The sequence below is a fragment of the Acanthaster planci genome, linkage group LG02, assembly GCF_054643075.1.
Source record: "Acanthaster planci isolate LZ-2023a linkage group LG02, COTS_SCS, whole genome shotgun sequence".
NCBI classification, from domain to species: Eukaryota; Metazoa; Echinodermata; class Asteroidea; order Valvatida; family Acanthasteridae; genus Acanthaster; species Acanthaster planci.
In genome coordinates, this window is record NC_141778.1 from 31471856 (window position 1) to 31495948 (window position 24093).

The following is a 24093-nucleotide window of genomic DNA, read 5'->3' on the forward strand; positions in this document are numbered from 1 at the left end:
CAGCGGGCGGTACTTGTATAGGCTTCAAATTAGTGACATTATCTGCTAAGGATCAGAAAACCCTTGATGGAGCTCAATTTTGCTCTAGAGAATTATCAAATTCACGTGATTTAGAAAAAGACCTGTGAACATGATTAGACTGGCCACTCGTCCGATATGGACGCATTCCACCGCACGCTCCTGCGTTCGGGTCGAGAGCGAATGAGGGCGGGCTTCCAAAATATCGGGGGCAGAACTGCAACATATTTTTGCCCCAAGGACAATTTGCCTTTTATATAAAACTAAAAAAGCTTTTCAAAAGAATTCACAAGTAACACATTATTCTTGCATATTGCTAGAATTCCTTGTTTTTAATTTACAAATTAAACAAACTGAGCAGAGAAATCCATTCGGGGGAAGATTCCATTTTTTTATAGTGACATGGATTTTAAAAGTACACGGAACATTATTTTTTAAAATCAGCTTCAAGCAAAACCAGGTACAAGCAAACATTTAATCAACTGACAAAATATTTATGAATCCTTGGACTAACCAAACTTCTCAGACAAAATTTACTTGTGATTCTTCCTACTAACCCCAAAACACCCCATCCTAATGTTGTATTCTGGATTTGTTTTGGGAGGGTAGGGGCTCAGACCAGAACCAACCCCACATAAAAAAATTCTTAATCAACTCTCCTGCAGCAACTACTCTTCTGAATTCCAAGTCATCTTGTTCAACCATACACAACGAGCTCACTGTGTGATATTCAGAAAAGCGAGGAAGCCTCAGAGAGTATCTATGCTATGCAATCTTCCAAATCAAGGGAAACTGAAGACAAAATGGATGTCGTCAACATTAGAGGCAAGACTCACAACTGCCGCGCATTGTTCCAACAGCTGGCCACTTCCGCTGATGGGAACTACAACTTGCCGACAAAACTGGCAAAAAGTGGGGAAGGTTGCAACCACCATTTATCCTCCAGAAATGCCCCAGGCAGCCTTGCTGTGCATTTGGAGATATCCATTACTGAGTACATGTTCATCTGTGAGGTTGTGGTACAATCCAACATAGGGCTTTGCTTTCATTGTCATTTATACGTCATGCTCTCTGGTGTGCCAGCCAGTATATTCATTGAAAACATGTCAGTGAGAAATGTATCACACTTTTGGCAAACCTGCCTTGGAAAACTAGGTATTTTGCAAGAACAGTATGTCTATCCTGGTATCAAAATAACTGTCCTACATCAGTGGAGAAAATCCTGAAGATGGGAATGATGATGATATGGGCGGTGTAACATTGTAAAATATAAGGCTAATCATTGGCCATCCAATTCTCTACATGTTTTTTCCTGTACTATCTAGTGCAGCAACACTTTCAAATCCATCAAGATTCCAAGCCGCACATGCAAAGTAGAATGCAGTGGCTTTTGAGTTCCGAGAAGTGGACATGGCATGACCATATCATGAAATCTGATGATCAACTTTGATGAGGTCTCTCTAGTGTTAAACAGGATTGCTGACACTGTGGGCAAACCTGGTCGTCGTCATCTGGACTCGGGGTCCCTGGCAGGCTCCTTCTCAGCCCCTGCTTCCTGCCGGCCCTTTAACTCCTCTCCCCCGTCCGTCACGACTTCCTGCCCTAGGCTGTTCAGCTTGCGGCGGACGACAAACTCACCATTCCACTTGAGGAGGGTGGAGTCATAGTCCCCATGGGGGAGGCCATGCTTCAGGACCAGGGGCTTAATCCGCACCAGGTGACGGACTTGCCTCAGGAGCGCATTCACTGACTCTGTGTTCTTGTGCACAACTGGAAAGAAATTCTGCAGGAAAAAAACATTTGTGGCAGGAGATGTAAACGTCACAATTCACTTGACATAAACAAGGATTCTTGCTGAAGGTTACAGCTTTCTATTGCTGAGCCATGCTCTGTGAATTCAATGTCTACATTTACTTTGTGAAAAGCCCACAGACTTCCCTCTTAACACTAACTTTTCTGTTTTCTGTTACTTTATTCAACATGCTGGAATTGGACAGTTCTCTCTGGGCTTATTTCTGGATGTTTGCAGATTACTTGAGCTACAAACTGGGGTAAAAACAAGGCCTGTTTGCCCTGAAGTAAAGATGTTATTCTTAATTTGATGCCATCAATGTGAAAAAAAATGGTCAGACACTAATCAAAGCCTGAAAACAAGGGGGCAGGGAGTTGTCAAAAGTACATGTAATTTGAACGGTAAGAGTTCTTTACCCGTTCCAACATCAGCTGCTTGATGACATCCCTCTCCCAATACGGCCGCCTCTTGGTTGACCGTATCCGCCACACAACATGCAGCATGTGCGGTCTGTCATCCCCCTCGGGCATTTTTACCACCGGGCGGTCAGCTAAGGTGGGCCGCCCCGTGTACCGACGTGCACCAAGCTGAAGTGATGACAAGCACAGCGTCCTCACCAAGGTGAGGCCAGGCAGGCCTGGGAGAAGGTGGCGAGGCCCATGAGTCAGCATCTGAGGACAAGAACGTAGTAAGAGGCAAAGGCTGAGGTTTCAACATTCCTGATGCATCGTGGAACTCGATGACACACAAGCCATGCATTTTTGTGAACAACTTTATGTCTGTAAAACATCAAACTGTTTCCACTTTTTCAAACACTCCACAAAGAAACTGCAGGAGCGGCACATATGTAGTCGGGGCACAAGATGTATTGACCAGGAAACAGTTGTCGGTAGCACTCCCAACCGTCACGATCAACAAGTCTTGTGCCCAGACCACGTATAGGCCAATCATGCGTGTTTCTGGGAGGACCATGTTTACCCATAGAGTTATTGCGATCGCAAAATCTCGGTCCGCATATTTGAATGGAGCAGGCGGCGAAGAGTTTAAGTGTTGTGCGTGTATATCAAGCGAAAATGGTCAGATTTTGACAGATTTTGAAGTCATAAATATCACTAAAGCACCAATAGTTTTCCTTTGGCATTTAAGAAAGCCAGTAGGTTGTGAAAAAGATAGGCCTATTTTTGGTGAATCTTTGGATTTTTGAGAACCGCTGTCACTTCACTAAATGCAATGTAGTGGAGCGTTAGTATGACCGATCCAGTCCAAATCGAAAAAGAGGAATACTAATTACTAACGCTAGCCGGCTTGGTATTACTATAGTATCAGGCTGGCAATTGAAGACGAAACTTCAGTACACCTGCATGTCGCATCTCCTCCGCCAATGGGGAGCATATGTTGGCAAATGCTGCCAACGCATATGAACACCATGATTTGAACAGTATGCCTGTTTTTTCTCTAGGCCAACATAACTTAAAAAATAATAATAAAAGCATTTCTATCTTACCTGAGAACATCTCTCAATCACACAACGTGCAGCCATTTTTGTTTTGCTTTCCACAACTTGCTCACTGAGGGCGCTACACAGTTTTAACGGTATATGAAAAATGCGCAGATGGAAAATGGAACCGGCCCTTTGTTACATCCCAACTATGGAAATGTTCCTAACTTAGGTCATGGCCCGACAAGAGTTGAGACATCCCAACTGTGACAGATGAGTTAGGAAATCGCAATTGAGGTTGCTGGCCAGTTTTAAATGAAAATTCTCTAATGAAAGAGTGAGTTTTACAGAGGAAGGGTCGAAGGCTCAACTTAATTTAGTTAATTGGGCTACGAGCTTTTATTTCTCAGTGATTTGTTAGTATTTATTAATTTGTTTGTTGGTTGGTTTTGTTTAGTATTGTTTTGCTTTTAAAGCGAATAGGAGTAATGGGGTATGTGCCGTAATTGGCAATTGGCTCATTCCCCCTTCCTTTTTTGCGGTGAGAAAAAATAAGTGGATTGTGAAGTATTTCTTGGACATCCCAACAACAAAAAGGTATTCGTCACTCATAACAGGAGGGCATTTTTCGAGTCATAAATACACTCTTTTGATGTAACGTTCTGCGGAGTGGAGTACATGTACATGATCGTGAACGTTACCAGAAATGTAATATGGTGTCCGAACTTCCCTTCTCCCCCCGTCAGTTTTTCAATGTTCCATAGCCAGGCCAGTCACCCCCCCCCCCATCCTTCCAGTTCCCGTCGCAAATTTATGCCACTGAAATGAAATCAATCATTTTCTACACTTCAATTGGGACCGTTCCAACTAGAGATGGGACAATCCAAGTGTAATTGGGACAACTGCCGTGGTTGGGCGCAAGAGAGCTCTTGTCAACCATACACCGTTAAAACTGTATAGCGCCCTCATTCTTTCTGCTGGTAGCTATCTGTCGATTGTTGAAATGTAGTCTGGCTCCCTGCCCAAACCTTCTCTGGCGACTCTTGATCAAAAATCTTAGAGGTATAGTCTGCTAATTGAAGCGAGAATTTCTGGCCCGCTCACTAGCATTAAAATGTGCCCCCCCCCCACAGTTTCTTTTGAAAAAGGAAATTGTTTGGCAGAATCAAGTTCATGGGGGTTTGGGCTTCCATCTTTGAGCAGAATGGCTGAAAACTACGGTTGGAAATTGTCTTAGGTGCCCGAGAAAGTTGAGGGTTGGCACTAAAAATGGCTAAACACAGACTTCACAACTTCTCCTTTTGGGGGTTGTTTTTTGTGTGTGTGAATAATAAAAAAATTCATCGGTTAACCCCCCCCCCTAAAAATTGAAAAGAAATTGAAAGTTTAAGGACCAAGGAGTAATTCCATTTTGTTTGACAAACCTCAGGGATGTTGGCTTGCATGTTATTGAGCCTTAAGAATGTTGATTTTACACTGTTTTCAATGGGGCTTGAATTAGTGGACTACAACCTTAGGTCAGGCATCACCCACGGATATAGATGTGACGCAAGGGTCAGAGGTCACAAGTTGAGAGCGCTGCCGAGTATTTTCGATTTCAATGCAGTGGTGCACCTTCTTTCTGAGGGCATTTCACCTCGCATCGATTTTGGCCAAGGCGACCGTCGATTTCAGTGTGTAAATTAAGTCAAATTTTCTAGCCTCCCATTATTTAGGATACGGGAGTTTACGTTCAACCATGGTTCAACAGCTTGTCTACTACCCGGCCGGGAATAACCCAACTTTAATGGTACCATCCGAATATGCAGAATATAGATGGGACGACTTCGGAGAATTTCGGGAAAACTGGAGGAATTCCTCCAGTCTTGGTCACATGGACATTAGGTGATACCGGACCCTTGATTCCATGAGTAGTCAGAATCATCAGGTCTGGCATCAAGACTAATTGAAAAGGTATACCGCCCCCAGTTGACAAGTTGTTAATAGTCTTCAGACCATATGTTGGCAAAATATAGAAAACTGAACTATGCCAGGCACGAAATGGGGCAGAGGGGTGCCCCCCAACAGTTTCAATCCCTATAAATACTCCAGCCTATTTTCACTCAACATATCCCCTCTAGATGTCTCAAATAGTGAAAAGAATTCCTGAGATACCAGCCTTATAACAATGACCAACACAAAGGCAGGGGGGGTCCTCTCTGTCCCATAGTTTGCTTCATATAAATGAACTGGGATCTCTACAATACCCAAAATATAAAAACAAGTGGAATCTAGTCACTGCAAATTTTTCTGCATTACCACATTTGATGCACATAAAACATAACACTGTTTCCAAAGGAAAGCTTAACTGATTTACACCACTGACGCCCGCCCCTGAAATTCACACACAACTTTTACAAAGTTATATGTATGAGGACATCACTTCATTTTTTGTCTGATTCTGATCTTTTTCAGTACATGTAGTTAACATGTATGCATAATTTAAATAAACACAAGAACGTAACATTCAGGAAATAATGGACAACTTTTATTATGCTTGCATAGGACAAGACCATTACACACCTGCTGAAACCACATTTAGTTGCATCATTTTTCTCCGTAAAATAAACTCATCTGCCTAACTTTAACGTTAGGGTCTTCCAGTTCAAATTATTCCAAAATATGGCTAGTCTCCTCCTTTTTTCATTCCCCACAGTATTACAGGCATAGACGTATAATCCCCTAAAATGCCAGCTTTTAAACATTGGAGTGGCATAGATGAGGCTACCCAATGTGGATTGGCAATCTAAGAGCTTCCCATTGTCTATGTGCAAACTACACACTCATATTTTTCCAGGCTGCCATTTCAATGTCATATTTCCATCTCATTCTAATCATTTTTGTTTGGTTTATTTGATCCAGTTAATGTCAGATTTTCTTACCTGAAAAAGCTGCTGGGGGCAGGGTTCTCTCCTGCAAATTCTTCAACCTTGCAATTTATTTTTGATGCCCATATATTATGAAGGGAGTTACAGCTCTTGTGTTCAGGCGTCAGTATTTTCATTCTTCTCGACATTTTTCAACTGCCCTGGTAAAAATTGTGGCACGCGTCCACACGTCAACCAGTTCACATACAGAAAGTCCATAGCGTATACAGGTGTCATCTGAGGCCATGTGTGTTTTTTTTGCAAATTATTTTGATACAGAGGAGTTGCTAGATGGGACTCTGTAACCTTATCTCTTCTCTAAGTGTGGTTTTGCTCCCCAGTAATCAGCCTCCGTGGAACAAATAAGGAAATTTGTGTGTGTTTACCACATGGTGTCAAGTGGTTATGCAGGGTTTTAAATGTAACACCAAATGTTATCAAATTTTCTCAAACTCTTGATGGATTACAGACTTCATAAATAAAACCAACCTTATTTACAATTTACATTGGAACAGTTAACATAACATTGACTTTCATTCAAGTATCTTTTAAGAAACTGCACCATGATGGAATATATGTACACAAATCACACTTTAGTTTAATTTTTGGGAAGTCAAAACTTCTTCATCACATCATCCACGGTGGTGAATTGGATGCCTCCACGTCATTGTTAATATCCATCTCAACCTGAACAACAATTAAAAACACAGTATACAAAAAGACGGAGAAACCACCATAGGATTGAGACGTATAAATGAAACGCTGACTTCACCCCCAGACTGAGACCTTGAATGCAGAAAATACAAAAACTGGGCCATTTCACAGCACAGACCTCCAAAAAACTCCCACAAGGGAAAGATGAGAATCTGAGTACGTAACAAGCAACATACTGATTCTTATTTCAGTTGTGAGAAAGTTTTCATCAGTCTTTCAAATCCTTTCCTCAGTCTTTCAACACTTTTAGTTCTTTGTTACAAGCAACATATATTTTTTTGATATCCCACTGTAATAAAGGAGCCCCTCACCAAGTGGTCCCTCCCCGCCTTTTACTTTTGGTTCAGTCTGCCCCTCCCAAACATCGCACACCTGAGTAGGGAGTGTATTAGCCTAGCCAATCAATGTGCATAAATTTTTAGTTTAGCCCAGAAAGTAAGGAATATGTAACAGCTATGCATACTAGTCTGCTGGGTGCCACAGAAGGGTAAGGTTTTATACTGAGGGTATGTAGGTTTTACCCATTTGTGGCTGGAGTAAGTCACGATAACGACCGAGTTGGCGCGTTAGCTAAGCCCCATAGGTTGGGAGTAAACTTATAGTACCCTACGATAAGCCACCACAACCCTGCAAAGGTGAGCTCAGTGACCCTTACCTATATGGAGAGTAAGAGTCCCTGTTAAATGTTTTGAATTCACCTAAACAGTGGGCTAATGGTACATCAAGATGGCTAATTAAGCCAGCGAAATTTGGATCAGCCGATTCACTTTCAAGGCAAGAGGGCGGGGTTTTGATTTATGGTAAACCATGGGGGCCAGAAAGCACTTAGATGCCTAACATGTTGGAAAGTGTGTTGCTGATTTGCTGGTAAAAATCCCCTTTTGATAAATGTGATATGATCCCTGATTAAAAGAAAACAAAAAGGGACCTGAATGCAAAATAGCCTGTGGAGCGTGAAAAGTGGACAACCCAATTTTTTTCAAAGACTGTTCAATTTTGAACGTCGGGATGCAGCTTTCCTTCAGTTTCTACAGTAGTTGACTACTTTTAGGGTGCCACGAGAGTTGTCAAAGTAAAATCCACATTTCTGCTCACAAAAAAATGATCTTTTCAGTGCTAGATGCAGATTCTTAAGAACCTGAATATCCATCATTATAAAATGACACATTTGTAATGTCCACTTTTGGTGCTCCATCGTAGTTGTAATTCTTACAAAATTCTTACCGTGCTGTTTGCTGCCTTAAGTTCAAATTTTATATTGTCAGTAGCTTAATTTTTCTTAGTCTTATTCACTTCCTCTGCTCTAAATTTTCCCTAGATTTTACACTAAAGATGTAGAGTGGACAGACGGATCTAGAATTATTAAAAGAAGTGAAAGTTTTACTTTTTTAAACTGCAGCTGTTTTTACTCTGTGGGAGAAGACCCAAATCAGTGTGTGTCAGTTTTAATTTAAATTATACGACCTCTGAATGTGTAACATTACAGATGAGCCTTAGCTTGGCAATGAATAGTCATCCACCAGAAAATTGTTTGGCCTTCAAAGAACTCTGATCAGAATGGATGGACCACAAGCATTTGAGCTCTAGTGCCCAGTCTTCAATCTATTAACTTACATCATCTGGTGAGTCCTGGTCATAGTCTGTCACCTCCAGGTCATCGGGTTCATCTGATTCCTCCTCAGACTCAATCTCATCTTCATCTTCCTCCTCCTCCTCTTCATAGTCACCATAGGGCTGCAATTGAAATTAAAAAAGTGAAGACATACACCATCTGGAGGGGTTTGTGTATTTGAAGCAACATGACCATTTCTTTCTGCACACAAGCTTTTCCCTGGTGACACATAAAGGCGCTGGTAGGGCAAAGGAAAGCCACTGGCCCTGTGTGTGGTAAGTCTTCGATATATGGATGCCACTAATGTTTCCCTACAGTGACCTATTAGCCATCTGAAAGCAATAATGTCATGAAAAACCAAATTTACCAGTGAAGGTATTGAGGTGTTTACTTAGAAAACTCTTGGAATTTTTCCGACCAGTCTCATGGAGTTAATGCACAGGTGTCGAGTGGTGTCCATAATACAGAATTCTTTCCATGTGCCTAGTGTCTATTCAAATATGCTAATGGATTTGCAAAGCTACTTGTCCAGGGATAGGGATGGAGGGATATATCCCCCACTTTTTGAAGTGATGGATTAATTACCAATACATGTATAATCCCCCCCACACTGACTTAACGCACACCTGTAACCTGCACCACTGATTCCGGTGTCAAGATTTCACCACGTACTGGATGACCTTTCAGAAATCATCCTCCCCAGATGTGACAAGAAATCTCCGCCCATGCACACAATCCAGTATAAGAATTACACTTGAGAAGAATTCCATTAATAGCAAGACATGCATACCTCTGCTGTCGTCTTTCCCACAGGAATGACATCCTTGTTCTTCTCTTCAATACTTTTCAGCTATTAATTAAAAAACAATCGATGGTCAATGTTGGTATTTATGCACAAACGCACAGGTCACATTTCCATCTGCTGTAACCTGGCTCTGTTAGGAGTGCCATTGCTATTGACATGACTTTAATTTCCCATTTTAATTTTTTTACGGGATCATCGTGACAAGTGTGAAGCTGACAGAAGGCATGCCAACAGTAGATTTCATCATTCATGTATGATATAATCATACCGACCACTAAGGGGTCATCCATTTTTGTCATCATTTTCACAAGCGTACAAAGCGTACTCTTTTTCCTGGCTCCCCTCTCCCCGTCTAAGAGAGTACAAAATAAAATGCTGATTTCTCTGTGGTGCCTGGGGACCCATTCTAACTCACAATGTAAGGCTGTTAATGTGCAGTAGATGACCAGAGAATAGTAGCAGGAGAAAAACATCGTCCATGACAGGCCTCGACATTCGCGGTTTTCCGATTGCCTGAGACAAATTCCTCTTTCAGTTCGGACAAGTAATAATTAAGGACAAATTGCCTGATGGGCAGGCACTTTTTTCTTAAAGTAAAAGTGTCCATTTTTTGTGTTCAAGAATAGCAGTCAGAAAATGTGGGAAAATTCCCGATATAAAGAACATTCTTCCCCCAAACTAACTGTCTTAAAGAGCAAATTCTGTGAAACCCAATTTCTTGAATTCTTATGATCATTTTTCTAGTTTCCCACTCCTTTTTGAAAGTCCGGGTTATACATGTTATAACAAAGTAATTTGTCTGGTTCCTACAACTTTGTTATTACTTCTGGAATCCAAAGGGCACCTCCACCTGCTCTGCACCTTGGTTCGACCATTTCCGGTGGTGGGGGGTACAAACCTTACTTGTTTTCATTGCGTAAACTGCCATCACGATCGGGACACACGATGTGCGACTCGTGCTGCACTGTGTAGCAATGACATATTGCAAAATCCCCCACCTCCGAAAATTGTCGAACCTAGACACAGACACAGCGAGCATGGCTGTTGGTGGGCTCAACGCATGTGCAATCTGATTAAAAACAATCGGCATGAACAGAGCAATAGTTGGCAGGTGGAAACAAGAGATTGGTGAGTAAAAATCTCATTTTTTTTTCAAAACATACATGATCACATGCTCTTAAACCTTGTTCCCATCATTTTTAAGAGCTTTGATTATTACTCAGGTTTGCTGTCAGGGAAAAATTTGACCAAATAGCTTTGTTCCACCTGTGAATCATTCAATTATCAAGTTTGGCTCCAAAGTTACACAGAGTATAGTGTATGATAAAGTAGTGACTTCGAGTTCTCAAAGTAAAAACTTACGAGCCTCCCTATCTTCTGATCTTAGGCCACGGATGTTATATTACAAGCTGTGAAGGTAATTATGCACCAGTGAACTTCTCTGGAGTTGCTCTTTCCAACGGTACCAGACTTGTGGATGTTGCTGGAAAAACCTAACCCACTGGCCTCCCTACCAAAACCCACAAAAGGCACACGAGTCTAGGCTACACCGTCATGTACATGGTATTCATTACCTTCGGGGAAGTCATGTACACTGCCGTTTTACCCAAACATTTCACTCAAAAACCAAAACTAAGGCCCTGTTCTCTTTTCTTTCTGGTATGAAAAAGGACATCACCAACAACTTGTTCAGATAAGTTGTTTTAAAAAAGTAGAATTTTTCTCTTATTATAGGAACAGGGTGCTGAGGTAATGAACCCAATGTACACAGGAAGTGCCTTTTGACACACGTGTTTCCTTCCTCAACTTAGTTTTGCTTATTGTTCAGGGTCGTACACTGGAATGCTAGTGAGCTTTTGTGATGGAAACAAGACATTTGATGGATTCTTTTGTGAGTCAATGATCTTATGTAGTCAAATGTGCAGTAGTCTTTTTCGAGCAGTGAAAATTTGTTTATTCCTGTCTTTGTGCCAAACAAATCATGATATTCTTGCAATAGGGGTTTTCAAACACATAAATATGAAGCCAGCGTTGAACTAAAGGCCATCCTGATGGTCATTAGCTTGCAAAAGTTTCTAAAGCCAGATTCACGAACTTAAAAATCATGTTCGCTGTGATTTTATTCTGTCACAGCAATACATTGCTTAACCGAAAGTCCAGTTGATATTCGAAAAGTGTAGAATTTAGTAGGGTTTAATGGTGACGCTAAAAATCAGTTTATGATATGTCAAGGAACAATACTCACTTCTAATGACGCTATTGCATGAAATGGCTCAATGTCTCTTTTAAAAAACCTGTGCACTTTTTGGCGTTATTATGTGTATCATTACAAATGTCCATTGCAAATATATATGTGGGGTATATCTTCAGGAAAACCCCCAAGCCTACAAGAAATATTTCCAACGATTTATGTTGCACTTTTTTAGTAACATGCGGGTGCGGCATCTCCATGTGAGACTACAGCATGCACAAGTATCAAACACTGGCCAAAGTCGTTCAAAGCCATACCGCAGGAGACAGGACCAGATTATGGCTACCCCTGTTATGCGCCGACCCATACAACCGCCGTAACGCATCTCCCATTTTCTATCGTTACGGCACTGCAACTGCCAAGCACGCCAACTTAAGCATAGATTTCAGACTTTATTTCCATTAAAAAAAATCCTCCGAAGCCTCTGATGAGAAAAGAAAAAAGATTCCTGCTTCGGATCATACAATTAGAAACCAACGTAAAAAACAATTAGGTATGGTATAAAACATGCAATTTAAGCGAAAAAAGTAAAATGGTCCAAGCGCGGATTTGAACTCACACACCAATGGTTCCAAGCCTTCCACCTTGACCACTCGGTCACAAGCATGCAGTGGTAGTTTTAAAATATATCGTAATATAAACCGTCATGATGATCAGTTAAGTCATCGCATTTGCGCAGTTCAGTACCGTAACAATAGAAAATGAGAAACGCGTTATGACTGCCGTAACGATAGCCACTTCCATGACTTCGTAACTAAATTGATACACCGGCAGTGCTGAGTGAACATACGTGGACAGTGTTTGCATGTTTTGGCTTTGAAATGAAAGTTTCACTTTCAGGAGCTAAAACCTGAAAACCATGAAAACAGGATAAACAAAACTCTATCATGTCCTATTCCCAGAACTGTGGGGTCCGACGTCCGTCGGCATGGTCGGACCCCACAGTGACAGTTCTGAGGGTAGCCTAATCATGTCCATGCTAATTGTTATATCGAGAGTTGCCTAATAATTAGTTACCCAATTTTGGTGTTCCTTTTCTTCATCGGCTAACTGGCTCTCATCCTCAAAGGGTTTATCAATATCAAACCACAAGGGGTCAGATAATTTAGGAAACAATGACGGAAAGCGAGTTGACATCTTACATAGGACTATGGCTGAAAACGTATTTCAATTTAGAATCGAATCTCCCGACTATAAGTGTGAACCATAGTGAGACTGAGAGTAGTCGGGAAACCAATCGCTGTGTGGCGTGTTTATTTTAGTTGACCTTTGAACCTGTTGATGACAGTGAAAATGAATATTCATTGTACACAAAGGTTTTTTATTATTGTTTTCAAATTTTGGTTAGGTCTGTATCAACTTTCATTTTTTAAGAATCTGCACACACAAAGTCATTTTAAAAATTATCTATTTATTTATTTTGGGGCAATTTATGCCCTCTCCGTAAAAAGTGCTATTTTTTATTTTTTGGGTAATGGAGAAAATAAAACAGAAGGGGCGGCAACTGTCTGTTACCCCCTAACTGAGAAAGCCCCTCCAAATAAGAAACACGATCTCTAAATTGTAGAAGGAAAAGAAGTCAGACGAGATAAGGCCTCATTTATGTGTGTTTCAAATTGAGTCTCGGCACCCCCCCCCCATTTTAAACATGGTCTTTCTTCTCAAATTGCACCCCACATAAATCCAAGCCACGTGATAAGGCAACCTTATATTGCCCTCTTTGTGCGTTTTCTTTTATCTTATTTTATAACTTGGTTTTCTTTTACTTTGATATTGTTATGGTCAGCATATTCCCACAACAAAACGCTTAAACAAAACAACACAGCAGTCTGTTCGTTATTGTGTACATGTATATAGTATGTACAGTACAGTACATGTACAGTACATGTATGTTATAGCCTGGACAGTTTTCTGGATAATGGTGCGACTGAATGAGTCTATGGAACTGGTTTGAACCGGTTTGATGGAAGTCAAACTTTCCATCCCGCCAAAAGCGCCACTGAAGTACATTTGTTGGCGTCACCATTTATTCAAATGAATAATAACTGTTTTAGTCCAATCAAATTGATTAGATTGACGAGCTGGAGTCATCTCTCACACATGTGACCAATTACAAACGCCAATTAAGATAACGTCAGATTTTGTTTCTGTCGTCTGATTGTTTGTCCTAAAAAGTAGTGTCTCGAGTTTGACAAAAACTATATTGTTTGTAAATATTACAACTTTATTTCAAGTATTTAGGGTTTTTAGGGATGACTTTATTCATTTGCTTATTTCTATGCTGAAAATGAGTACTTTGTAGGATGAAATCGTTGAAATGGTTTTAGCGGAGGGATACACCCAGTGTCAATGCAATATGCAAGATGTAACGTCGTTCGTGTGAAAATAAACCGGTTCGTTTTTTTCACTCCCTTGTCATTCCGCAGAATTACTTTCACCGGGAGAGGACCTCCGAAAATTTCCTCTCGTCTCGCGTGCACTTTTTTGTCTCATTTGTGGAAAGTCAATACAATTTGCAAGGCCATGGCCGAGCTCACCTCTGCTGTTTTAATAAACCGCCTAATAACTTCCATCTCCAGAGTGATGGATGGACTCCGGGATAAACTTTCTCCTGTCCAACGGCCTGACTGCAACTCGCTGTCCGCATCAGCACAAATTTCATCCCAGTGATGACCGCCCTGGATGCGCGGAGGTGGGCTGGATGTGTCGACACAAGAAAATTTCAACTTCAAGTGCCTTCGTGACGTGTGGAGCGTCACCAGGTCGCAAGCTCTTTCTGTTTCATAATGTTTGGGGGAAAATGAACTGAACTGAACTTGAAAAAAATGAACATTTGAACATTTTCCTGCTTTGGCCAAACCAATGTGAACTAGAACTCAAAAGGACAGATAGGCCTAATGTGTTTTAGAATTACTGTGTGGACCTGTGTAAACTTTTGTGGAGTCATGCTGCTCAAACTTCGCAAAAAAGGAGAAAATTGGCTGAGGTAAGTCTTCGAAACTGAGGTGAGTAAACCATCATTTCCCTTACTTCAGAAATGAAATGTTAATAAACGAATGGAAGTGTGTTTGACATCAATCATGTAGCCTAGGGCTTAAACACAATGATTACGGTTAGCCTGTGTCACTTTATTTGACTCGACTGTGAATGCTTAAAGCCTAGTACATATACACATTTGAATAAAAACACCGTAGTAATGGTTAAATTCTACTTTTAAACTGGAAGGAATGATAGGGTTTGGGGGTAGCCAAGAAGAAGAAATCGCATGTTGTCCGTTTCACTGAATGCGTCTCAACGTTTTTTCCCCCCGGCCCTGTTAATTTGCATGAGAATGAGTATGGCACGTGTGACATTATGTTCTCGCGTGCCAATAAAACAGTGAGCGTGGCTTTGGGTTCCGTTAATCCCATCATTGTCTGAAAACTTGCTGCATGAAAGGCATTAGAATGCGGTTACTTGCCCAGGTGTTGGTGTCTGATTGCTGACTTATTGCAAATCTTCCGGGCTGCAAAAGACCGCAAGTCTGACAGAGTTTGTAAACATGTTCGCCACCACAGAGAACTCCTTTACGTAAGCAATATAATCATTTATTATAATTGGAATTATGATTTTCCTCCAGCTGCGATTATTGTAAATTACATGCAGACTGAACTCTTTGGAAATTTCCAGATTTTATCTAGTTATCTTGGTCTAAGTTGTAGATTTTTTAACGTACTTACTGCGGTGGTATTCCAGAGGAAATTTTAAAAAATACTTGTAATAGTTGTTTGATTGTTGCCATTACAAATGCCACACAACTTTACACCGGTAATTTCAGGTAACAGATCTTTACGTTAGCTAAATGGATCAATGCTTGGTGCTAACAAGGCCGGAATTACCTTTGAACATAATCAGATTAGGGCGATGGGGCAATGTGCTATAATAACCCCAAATATTACTGAAAGTTTACGTGTGACGGTGGTGTGCATCGTCGCAAGATTCTTCAACCACGATTTCTGCAAAACGCTGATGGGATAAATAACAATAAGATGAATATCATGGACACTTTTGTGGCCTTTCAAGTGAGTATGAATATATTTTAAGTGAACACAATTAGAAATCACAGATTCGGTATAATGTCAAATACAATATTGCAACTTGGGTTAAGTGTTTTGGGGGTCGGTAGGGATGCAAATGCAGGAGCGGCAGCCGCAGCGTGAAACAGCGAGTTACTGTGTGTGTTTTTGTAACCATCAGTGTGAGTCCGTGTGGTAGGCTAGGCTTAGTTAGGCCCAACTCGGAGTTCGTTAGAAATCTGCCTGCGTTTTATCCTCGCCGAACTCGCAAATCTGAGGTCTGGTATGAATGTCAAAGCGGGTCGGGTCAAGTAAAATCCAAGGTTAGTGAAGAAGATTCAAGGTAATGGGCGAATCGTCTGCGGTCAAAAGGTCGGACAAAATGTCCCTACGTAGCTATCGTGTATACTCGCGCGAGGAATGTTAATCATAGTATACCTTGGTATTAGTGTAGGGAACAAAGTTGAGAATGTGAGTGAGAAGGAATACGTGAAGGTGAAATCAGTGAGCAAGAGCAGCTGGCTGCAAGCACGCGCACACCTTGCGCGCTCAAGCAGCGCCACTTCAATGGGTCGGAGGGTCTAAAAGATAGGAATTTCGTTGGGCAGATTTTAACCTGTCGCCTCTCCAAACATGCATCTTTCACAAACAGTGATCAGGTTGCGTTCATTTTAATTTAAGATATATTTCTATGATTCAGACGGACTCTAACAATCATGAAGGGGAAATATTAACCAAGGTTTCAACATTACATTTCAGTTAGTGTAATGGAAAATGCTTTAGTCAAGAGAAAGAAGCCTCATGACATAGCACACTTAGGTACTAACAGTTTTGTAGACAGTGAACGCGTAAATTTGCAATGGTGGAATCAATGATCATAATGTGTGAAGTCAATGCCATGTGCAGTGACGAAGGGTTATTCTATATATACATGAATGAAAGTACTAGTGTAAAGTTTTCTCGGTTCTGAAATGTATCCCAATCATTTGAATCCAGTTTTCTCACTTGTTATAGTAATTATTACTGGATGATTCTCAAAAAATACAAACATATCCACTGGAATACCACCCGCTGTTGGCCAAGTAGACTGAAATTTAAATTATTGCTGACTGACGAAAGCAAGTTACAGCTTATTCCATTATAATTGTATAAGAAAGGCACTTGAAGTCGAATGCTACCGGTACATACTCGATCATAAATGATTATCAATTGAATGACAGGATTCTCCAAGGAACAAGGAAATTTGAACAGACTATACGATTTAAGTGGCAGGTTCACTTCTACACTATCTGGAAAAAAATATTATTGTGTAAAAATTAACCACAGCGAAAGTGACTCTAAGACACTGTTACTGGCAGTCTCTGGCCAGCGAGCTTTGTTATATCCTTGAAAGAAATTACAGCCCGAAAGAGGAACAGCTTTAAATTGGATAAAATTACCGACAATGCCTGGAGTTTTGTTCGAAATCTTTATGACGTCCCGCGCAATCAGCTAGAAAACATTACAAAAGTTAAGTTCGTTATAGTTGTTTAACTTGTTCAACAGCTTCTTTAACATTAGATTGTTTGCTCTATGCATGAAATTACAACTGTAAATAGGAGAGCCTTCAGGAACATTTGTGGCAATGCCTGGAGCGTTGCCGACTTTCTTCGAAAAGCAGACACATTTATTTCATTATAACTGTATAAAATCCTCATCAGTATCGATTATATTAAGCAATGAAGCTCATTATTGCAGACAATGGCCGGTACTTTGTCTGTCACACCGACTATGATAGGTCGTAAGATCTCACTAGAGAAGACAGTGTTAATGTGAACAACGAAGAGTAAATTTCAGCTTCAGAAAGTGATAGTGCTTGGCTCGTTGCCACTGAGTCTCTTGATCAAGCTTGGTGATATTTCTAAGAGGCCCCTTCCTGCTGAAAACGGAGGCAACACTTTTAACATTTATATTAGTTTCTTTAATCGAACATTAATTATTAAACACGTCAACACCTTATTTTAGATATATTAAAGGAGTTCTCTGTAGACGTACTGGAGCAAAAGAAGCAGAGAAAAATCTCTCGACGAAATAATGATTAAAATCTGGGATTAGCGCCGCCTGTACAAGCACCGCAAATAATTCAAACCAATTAACGAAATAATGAAATCTACATGGAATAGATTCAGATTCACTAATTTATTTGAACGATTAACATCATGTTTACCAGCAGCGAGTATGGTGACAATAGCCAAAATGATAAACTTTGTTCATTATAACTGTATAAATGGTTTCAAAAACGATGGCTTAAGGTTGATGTAGGCCCATAATATCCCCATTGTTTAAAAAACCTGTTACAAGTCATCAAGGAATAACTTTTTAAGGTAGATACCACTTGCAACGTCTGGTGCGTTGTCCAGTTTCTACAGAAAAAAAACACAATTTGTTTTAATCGCCATCAACGAGTATTGTGAAGTTATAATTGTATAAGATGTTAACATCTGAATCACCACCTGTACTGCAATTCTGTTCATAATCTGCAATAGATGTCAGTTTTCGGTTTTCCAAGTAATATTTTTCTCGTGTTTTATTCACCATGACCAATCATTAAGTTGGTTACAATTGTATAAGCTTTCAATATCTAAACCACCAGCGGTATTGTAATTCGGTAAAAAAAACTGTATTGGAGTCGGAGACAGGGCCTGGTTTGTGATCCAGAAAATCTTGTTTTATTCACAATGATCAATGTAAGTTAGTCACAATTTTGTAAACTTTAATTCATTAATATCAGCACCATCAACTTCCATATAGTCAGTCTATACAAATCTATTACGAGCGTAAGTGACAATACTTGGTCTTGCACGTTGTCCGGTTCATGTACATGTATTCCCTGAAACTGTAGGCCTACTGCTTTACAACAGATTACATCCTGTGTGTTCACTTGAATATAATTTAAGATTTTAACACGAATTTGTATAGATTTTGTAGGGAAGTGAAGTTTGTCAGTGTAACGGTAAAAAGAAAAAGGTAAACTATTTCATGTCATGAAATATTTGGTGTGGAATATTGAAAAGATGAACGCTAAATTGTACATATTTCTAAAAGTGCATTTTCACTTGTTACCACTCTGTGGTCCTGTTTGTGTGGCGTTACTATTTCCACCCTTGTTCCCGAAGACTTCCATGACTGAAACAGGAAAAATAACTAGAGCGGCGCCGACAGAAGTAATTCTCGAAAATGAGGTTACCTTTTTTCCAACCCGCAACAGGAGAACGGAAACGACAAAAATGACAGAAAAACAAACCACCTCGACCATTACTCTCGCATAAAATCATTTCTGACGTCGGAATTACTTTTCGCGAACGTTCATACTCGGTCACAATAACGACGAAAATTATGAAAGGATTACGTACCGAAAAGTGACAAAAGTCGCTGCAAAAAACTAACGAAAAATTGAAGCGATAACGAGTCTCTGAAAAAATGGTGGTAACACCAAGAAAAATTTTTAAAAAATCAAATGGGAAGTATCGATGGTATGGTGACAGTAGCCAAAATGATAAACTTTGTTCATTATAACTGTATAAATGGTTTCAAAACGATGGCTTGAGGTTAATGTAGGCCCATCATATCCCCATTGTTTAAAAAACCTGTTACAAGTCATCAAGGAATAACTTTTTAAGGTAGATACCACTTGCAACGCCTGGTGCGTTGTCCAGTTTCTACAGAAAAAAACACGATTTGTTTTAATCGCCATCAACGAGTATTGTGAAGTTATAATTGTATAAGATGTTAACATCTGAATCACCACCTGTACTACAATTCTGTTCATAATCTGCAATGGATGTCAGTTTTCGGTTTTCCAAGTAATATTTTTCTCGTGTTTTATTCACCATGATTAATCATTGTGTTGGTTACAATTGTATAAGCTTTTAATATCTAAACCACCATCGTTATTGTAATTCGGTAAAAAAAACTGTATTGGAGTCGGAGACAGGGCCTGGTTTGTGATCCAGTTTCCATAGAAGATCTTGTTTTATTCACAATGATCAATGTAAGTTAGTCACAATTTTGTAAACTTTAATTCATTAATATCAGCACCATCAACTTCCATATAGTCAGTCTATACAAATCTATTACGAGCGTAAGTGACAATACTTGGTCTTGCACGTTGTCCGGTTCATGTACATGTATTCCCTGAAACTGTAGGCCTACTGCTTTACAACAGATTACATCCTGTGTGTTCACTTGAATATAATTTAAGATTTTAACACGAATTTGTATAGATTTTGTAGGGAAGTGGAGTTTGTCAGTGTAACGGTAAAAAGAAAAAGGTAAACTATTTCATGTCATGAAATATTTGGTGTGGAATATTGAAAAGATTAACGCTAAATTGTAAATATTTCTTGAAGTGCATTTTCACTTGTTACCACTCTGTGGTCCTGATTGTGTGGCGTTACTATTTCAACCCTTGTTCCCGAAGACTTCCATGACTGAAACAGGAAAAATAACTAGTACGGCGCCGACAGAAGTAATTCTTGAAAATGAGGTTACCTTTTTTCCAACCCGCAACAGGAGAACGGAAACGACAAAAATGACAGAAAAACAAACCACCTCGACCGTTACTCTCGCATAAAATCATTTCTGACGTCGGAATTACTTTTCGCGAACGTTCATACTCGGTCACGATAACGACGAAAATTATGAAAGGATTAGGCCTTCGTACCGAAAAGTGACAAAAGTCGCTGCAAAAATCTAACGAAAAATTGAAGCGATGACGAGTCTCTGAAAAATTGGTGGTAACACCAAGAAAAATTAAACAAAATCAAATGGGAGTATCGAAGTATATGGTGAAAATCATTGCAATGATATTGAAAGGAATAGACTTTGAAATCAGCGTTCTTTTCCGAGAACTTGAACACATCTATGAAACCTTCGACCAGAATATATAAATAACGGATATTACTGCCAAAATAAAATTATACAATCAGTGATGATGAAAGAAGTAACTCTTGAAATCAGAATTCCTTTTTTTCTCAGAACTGCGACACCACGGAAAAAAGACAAAATCAAAAACGACGATTATTGCCTGGAAAATCCACGAAAACATACGAAAATTGCATCCGAGTTCAAATAAGCGACCTTCGCGATCTCCAAAACATACGGTGACGAAAGTGAACATTATTTGAACGTTTCAAAGCGACGGGCAAATAACGAAAATTTCGTCAAAACTAAAATCGCTAAAAATCACGGCTTCGGTATTGAATTTAATTTCAGAAATCAGCGTTCGAATTCTGAAACATCTTCAAAAATCGATAGCAAAAATTACGAAAAAAAATGAAACACGAAGATAATGAATACAGATGCGAATTTCCAAACCGCGTAAAACGACGTAAACGACGAAAATTATCGGGTAGCGCGAAAAAAGATAACTTTGTTAAAATAAAAAATGAAAGCAGCAATGAGTCTTCAAAATTCGATGACAAAAATAATCGACCGAATTTAAACAGAAATTGTAAAATAGCTATCATATGACAGTGGTGAAAGAAGTAATTCTCGACAACAGACTTACATTTTCTCTTGATGTTTTTTCCCAGTAGACTATCATTTCAGTTTTAAAGTCAAAAGACAGTTAATGTCATCCTTACTTATTACACAGTGGAAAGATCTCCAACTAAATCTGCATTACCTTAAAAAGACGAAGTCAGTCTGTAAACTGTCTCGCAAGTAAACTTCTGTCTTAGTGCCATCCGAGTAACATCGGTATATAGGCGGATGGCTTAAGCGCTGGTAATTGTGACATTTGTCAGATTATTGTAGCCAGTAAGTGTTCATCTTCCTCGACTGTGAACATAAGACCGATCTTGGAAAGATTGGCTGGACATGTACATTGTATCACTTTCGAAGTTACATCTTTGAAAGTATCAGGTGCTAACTACTAGGCCTATACTGTGAGAAACCTTAGGTCGGAGGCAAAATCTGTAAGGGTGAATGATCTTCTTAATTTTGCCTGACGCGGTTGCAATTTGTCTTGGTCGTTAGACCTTGGTTGATAATGTAAGTCCGATTTTTATACATCGGCATTGGCGAACATTTTCTTTTGTATCACTCTATGTAAGTCTGACCGGTTATCAGATCGGCTTGGGCTATTTTCATCTTGTAAGGTATTTACACAACGTGAAGCTTTTTTTAACTGAACAGTGAGTCCGGTTGCAAAATCGGCAACTTGTAAGTCCGAAAAGCTTCGGCGAAAGTGAAAATTGGTTTAATTTGTTGTTATCGCAGCTAGAAGATAATCTTTGACCAAATGAGTAGGTCCGGTGGCAAAGACCGGCATTTTGCAATCTTCGTTTTAAGTCTGATCTGTAAGAATCAGCATGGGAAGTGATGGGAATTTTTTCCTCGAGTGATTATGACTTTCGCCAGTATTTTCTGTGCTCACGAAGCGTTATAACACCCACCCTCTCCCAACAGGTTCCTTTTGGTTAAAGTAGACTATTATAACTCAATTCTTCAATGCTTTTAACCAGCATGGCTGATAGTCTCATGCAGTCCTAGTTGAATGGCCATGTAAAGGTATCTCGCTTTTCGAATTGATTACTCATAAGTAATCAAACAGTATTCCCACTGGTATTTGTGAGCTGAGAACAACGTTTGCTTTCCATAAAGCCACTCTTCACAAGTCACAGGTAAGCCTTTCACTTGTAGCTTATTTAATGCTCTTGAATATTTCACGGAAATATGATATACCTATATGATACGTATAGCTATTGTGATAGACCTAGCTAGGGTAGGCCTAGGGCTTCTGTTCCCCTTGTGTCCTAGACCAAGATGCACCGCTCCCACCAGTGAAGAAGAGAACCTACAAGCCCAAATAAGACTGGATGCATGTCGAACCCCCCCCCCCATCAGGATAAGGATGGACTGCTTCTCAGACAGGAACCATAAGCAGAGAGGAGGACCAACAGATGACTGATGACCCTGCTTGCTGAGGGTGTCATCAAAGGACCTTAAAGTCGGGTTGCTGTACTCAGACAAGAAGAATGGCTGTTCGTTAAGCATGCAATTACTCTTGGGGTAAGTGTAATGAAAAAAAGCAGATAGATTATTAAAAAATGTTCTAAACTTGCTAAATCGTACCCATCGAATTTGGATTGCATTGCTTGTTTCTGTAATTCAAGATTATGTTGACTGTTTGTCTTGGAAGTTCTCATGCAGTGAACCGTGAAAAAAAATGAGTTTCTCAAGTACTAAGGAAAACTGAGGTAGTGAAAACTGAGTTCTAAGGGAACAAGTAATGATACAAACCGTGGCAGACATCTGGTAACAATGTTGGGTGCTGGAAAATGGAGAGAAGGAACACTAATGAAATTGCTTTGTGCACAGAAATGACTTGAGAAATAAATCACATTGCCTTGCATTTTATTGGATATTATGCAGAAAGGGGCAACTAGAAACCTATTTTAAGCTTTACGGTTTTTGGAACCCCACTAATATAACTTAGCTAGCCTAGGCCGAGAAGTTTTTTACCCTTCCACAGGAATTGCACATGGCCTGGATTCAACAAGCCTAGAAGTCTCTGAAGCTCCTTCGCTGAACCGGCAACTGGAAGGTTGCTATGCCTGTATTACAAATTCCTGAGGTAAGTTTGTTATGGGCCCCGAAATGGACCATGCAAGAGGGGGGCAATTTTCCCAGCAATAGATTGAGGCCCCTTTGGTGGTAACAAACGCATCATCGGTTCACGAACGACTATGGAATGCAAGCATTGCAGTCGCATTGCTTCCAACAACATGAACACTCCCCAATAACATGGCTCTTTTTAACTGATGAGGGGGAGCTTGTGCTCAAGGTGGATACGAAACAAAAGGTTGGAAGAAAATTAAAAGGAAAAAGAATACTTTCTGAATGTCTTTCAATTCATTTAAACAAGAAGATTATAAAACTTAAGTTTCTTTCTCTGGTATTTAAACCAAAACGTCTTTTCCTTTTTCTATAAATTCCGAGGTTGTTAAGCAGAACAGGGGGGTGCATAAATTTGATGACCTCTTTCCTTGTGGTTAAAGAGAACAAGCCTGGAAGACCAAGACTGGCAAGATGAAGAGGAGGCAATTTCCTGTGATGGAGGACAACAAGATGACTGTGACATTGATAACCAAGGAACTGCATGGAAGTAGGGAGGAGGACTAACAGGTGACTAGGATGAGAAGGATCAACAGGATGAGGATGACTCTGCTTTCTGAGCATTCCACTACTTATTCTTCCGGTAAATTCATTAAGATAAGATATATGAACAATGTGACTCATGGTTTGCCCCACAATTATTGACAGCACTTTCTCTTCCTTTGAAATTTTTCAGAAGACAGGCCAGCTGTTTGACCTTGACTGGTCGAGTAACAAAGAGGCCATTGGAGAAAGATGAGAAGATGACATTTCTCACCATCAGTGATGAAACTAGGGGAATGGTGGCAGGGAGGAGGACTGACTGAGGACGATGACCCTGCTTGCTGAGCATACCGTGATTTT

At 40.0% G+C, this 24093-nt stretch overlaps 2 protein-coding genes across 2 annotated transcripts; both read right to left on the reverse strand.

Annotated features, from left to right (window-relative positions):
• Positions 1–318: 318 nt before the first annotated feature.
• Positions 319–3421, reverse strand: LOC110977017 (large ribosomal subunit protein uL30m-like). The gene is made up of 3 exons (XM_022230774.2): positions 3315–3421; positions 2227–2481; positions 319–1801 (listed from the first exon to the last, which is right to left on the reverse strand). The coding sequence occupies exons 1-3, from the start codon at positions 3348–3350 to the stop codon at positions 1526–1528; spliced, it is 567 nt and encodes a 188-aa protein (XP_022086466.2). The 5' UTR covers positions 3351–3421; the 3' UTR covers positions 319–1525.
• A 2332-nt stretch (positions 3422–5753) lies between these two features.
• Positions 5754–12743, reverse strand: LOC110976986 (anaphase-promoting complex subunit 15-like). Its single transcript, XM_022230739.2, has 4 exons — positions 12554–12743; positions 9271–9330; positions 8483–8602; positions 5754–6841 (listed from the first exon to the last, which is right to left on the reverse strand). The coding sequence occupies exons 1-4, from the start codon at positions 12671–12673 to the stop codon at positions 6782–6784; spliced, it is 360 nt and encodes a 119-aa protein (XP_022086431.1). The 5' UTR covers positions 12674–12743; the 3' UTR covers positions 5754–6781.
• Between the last annotated feature and the right edge of the window lie 11350 nt (positions 12744–24093).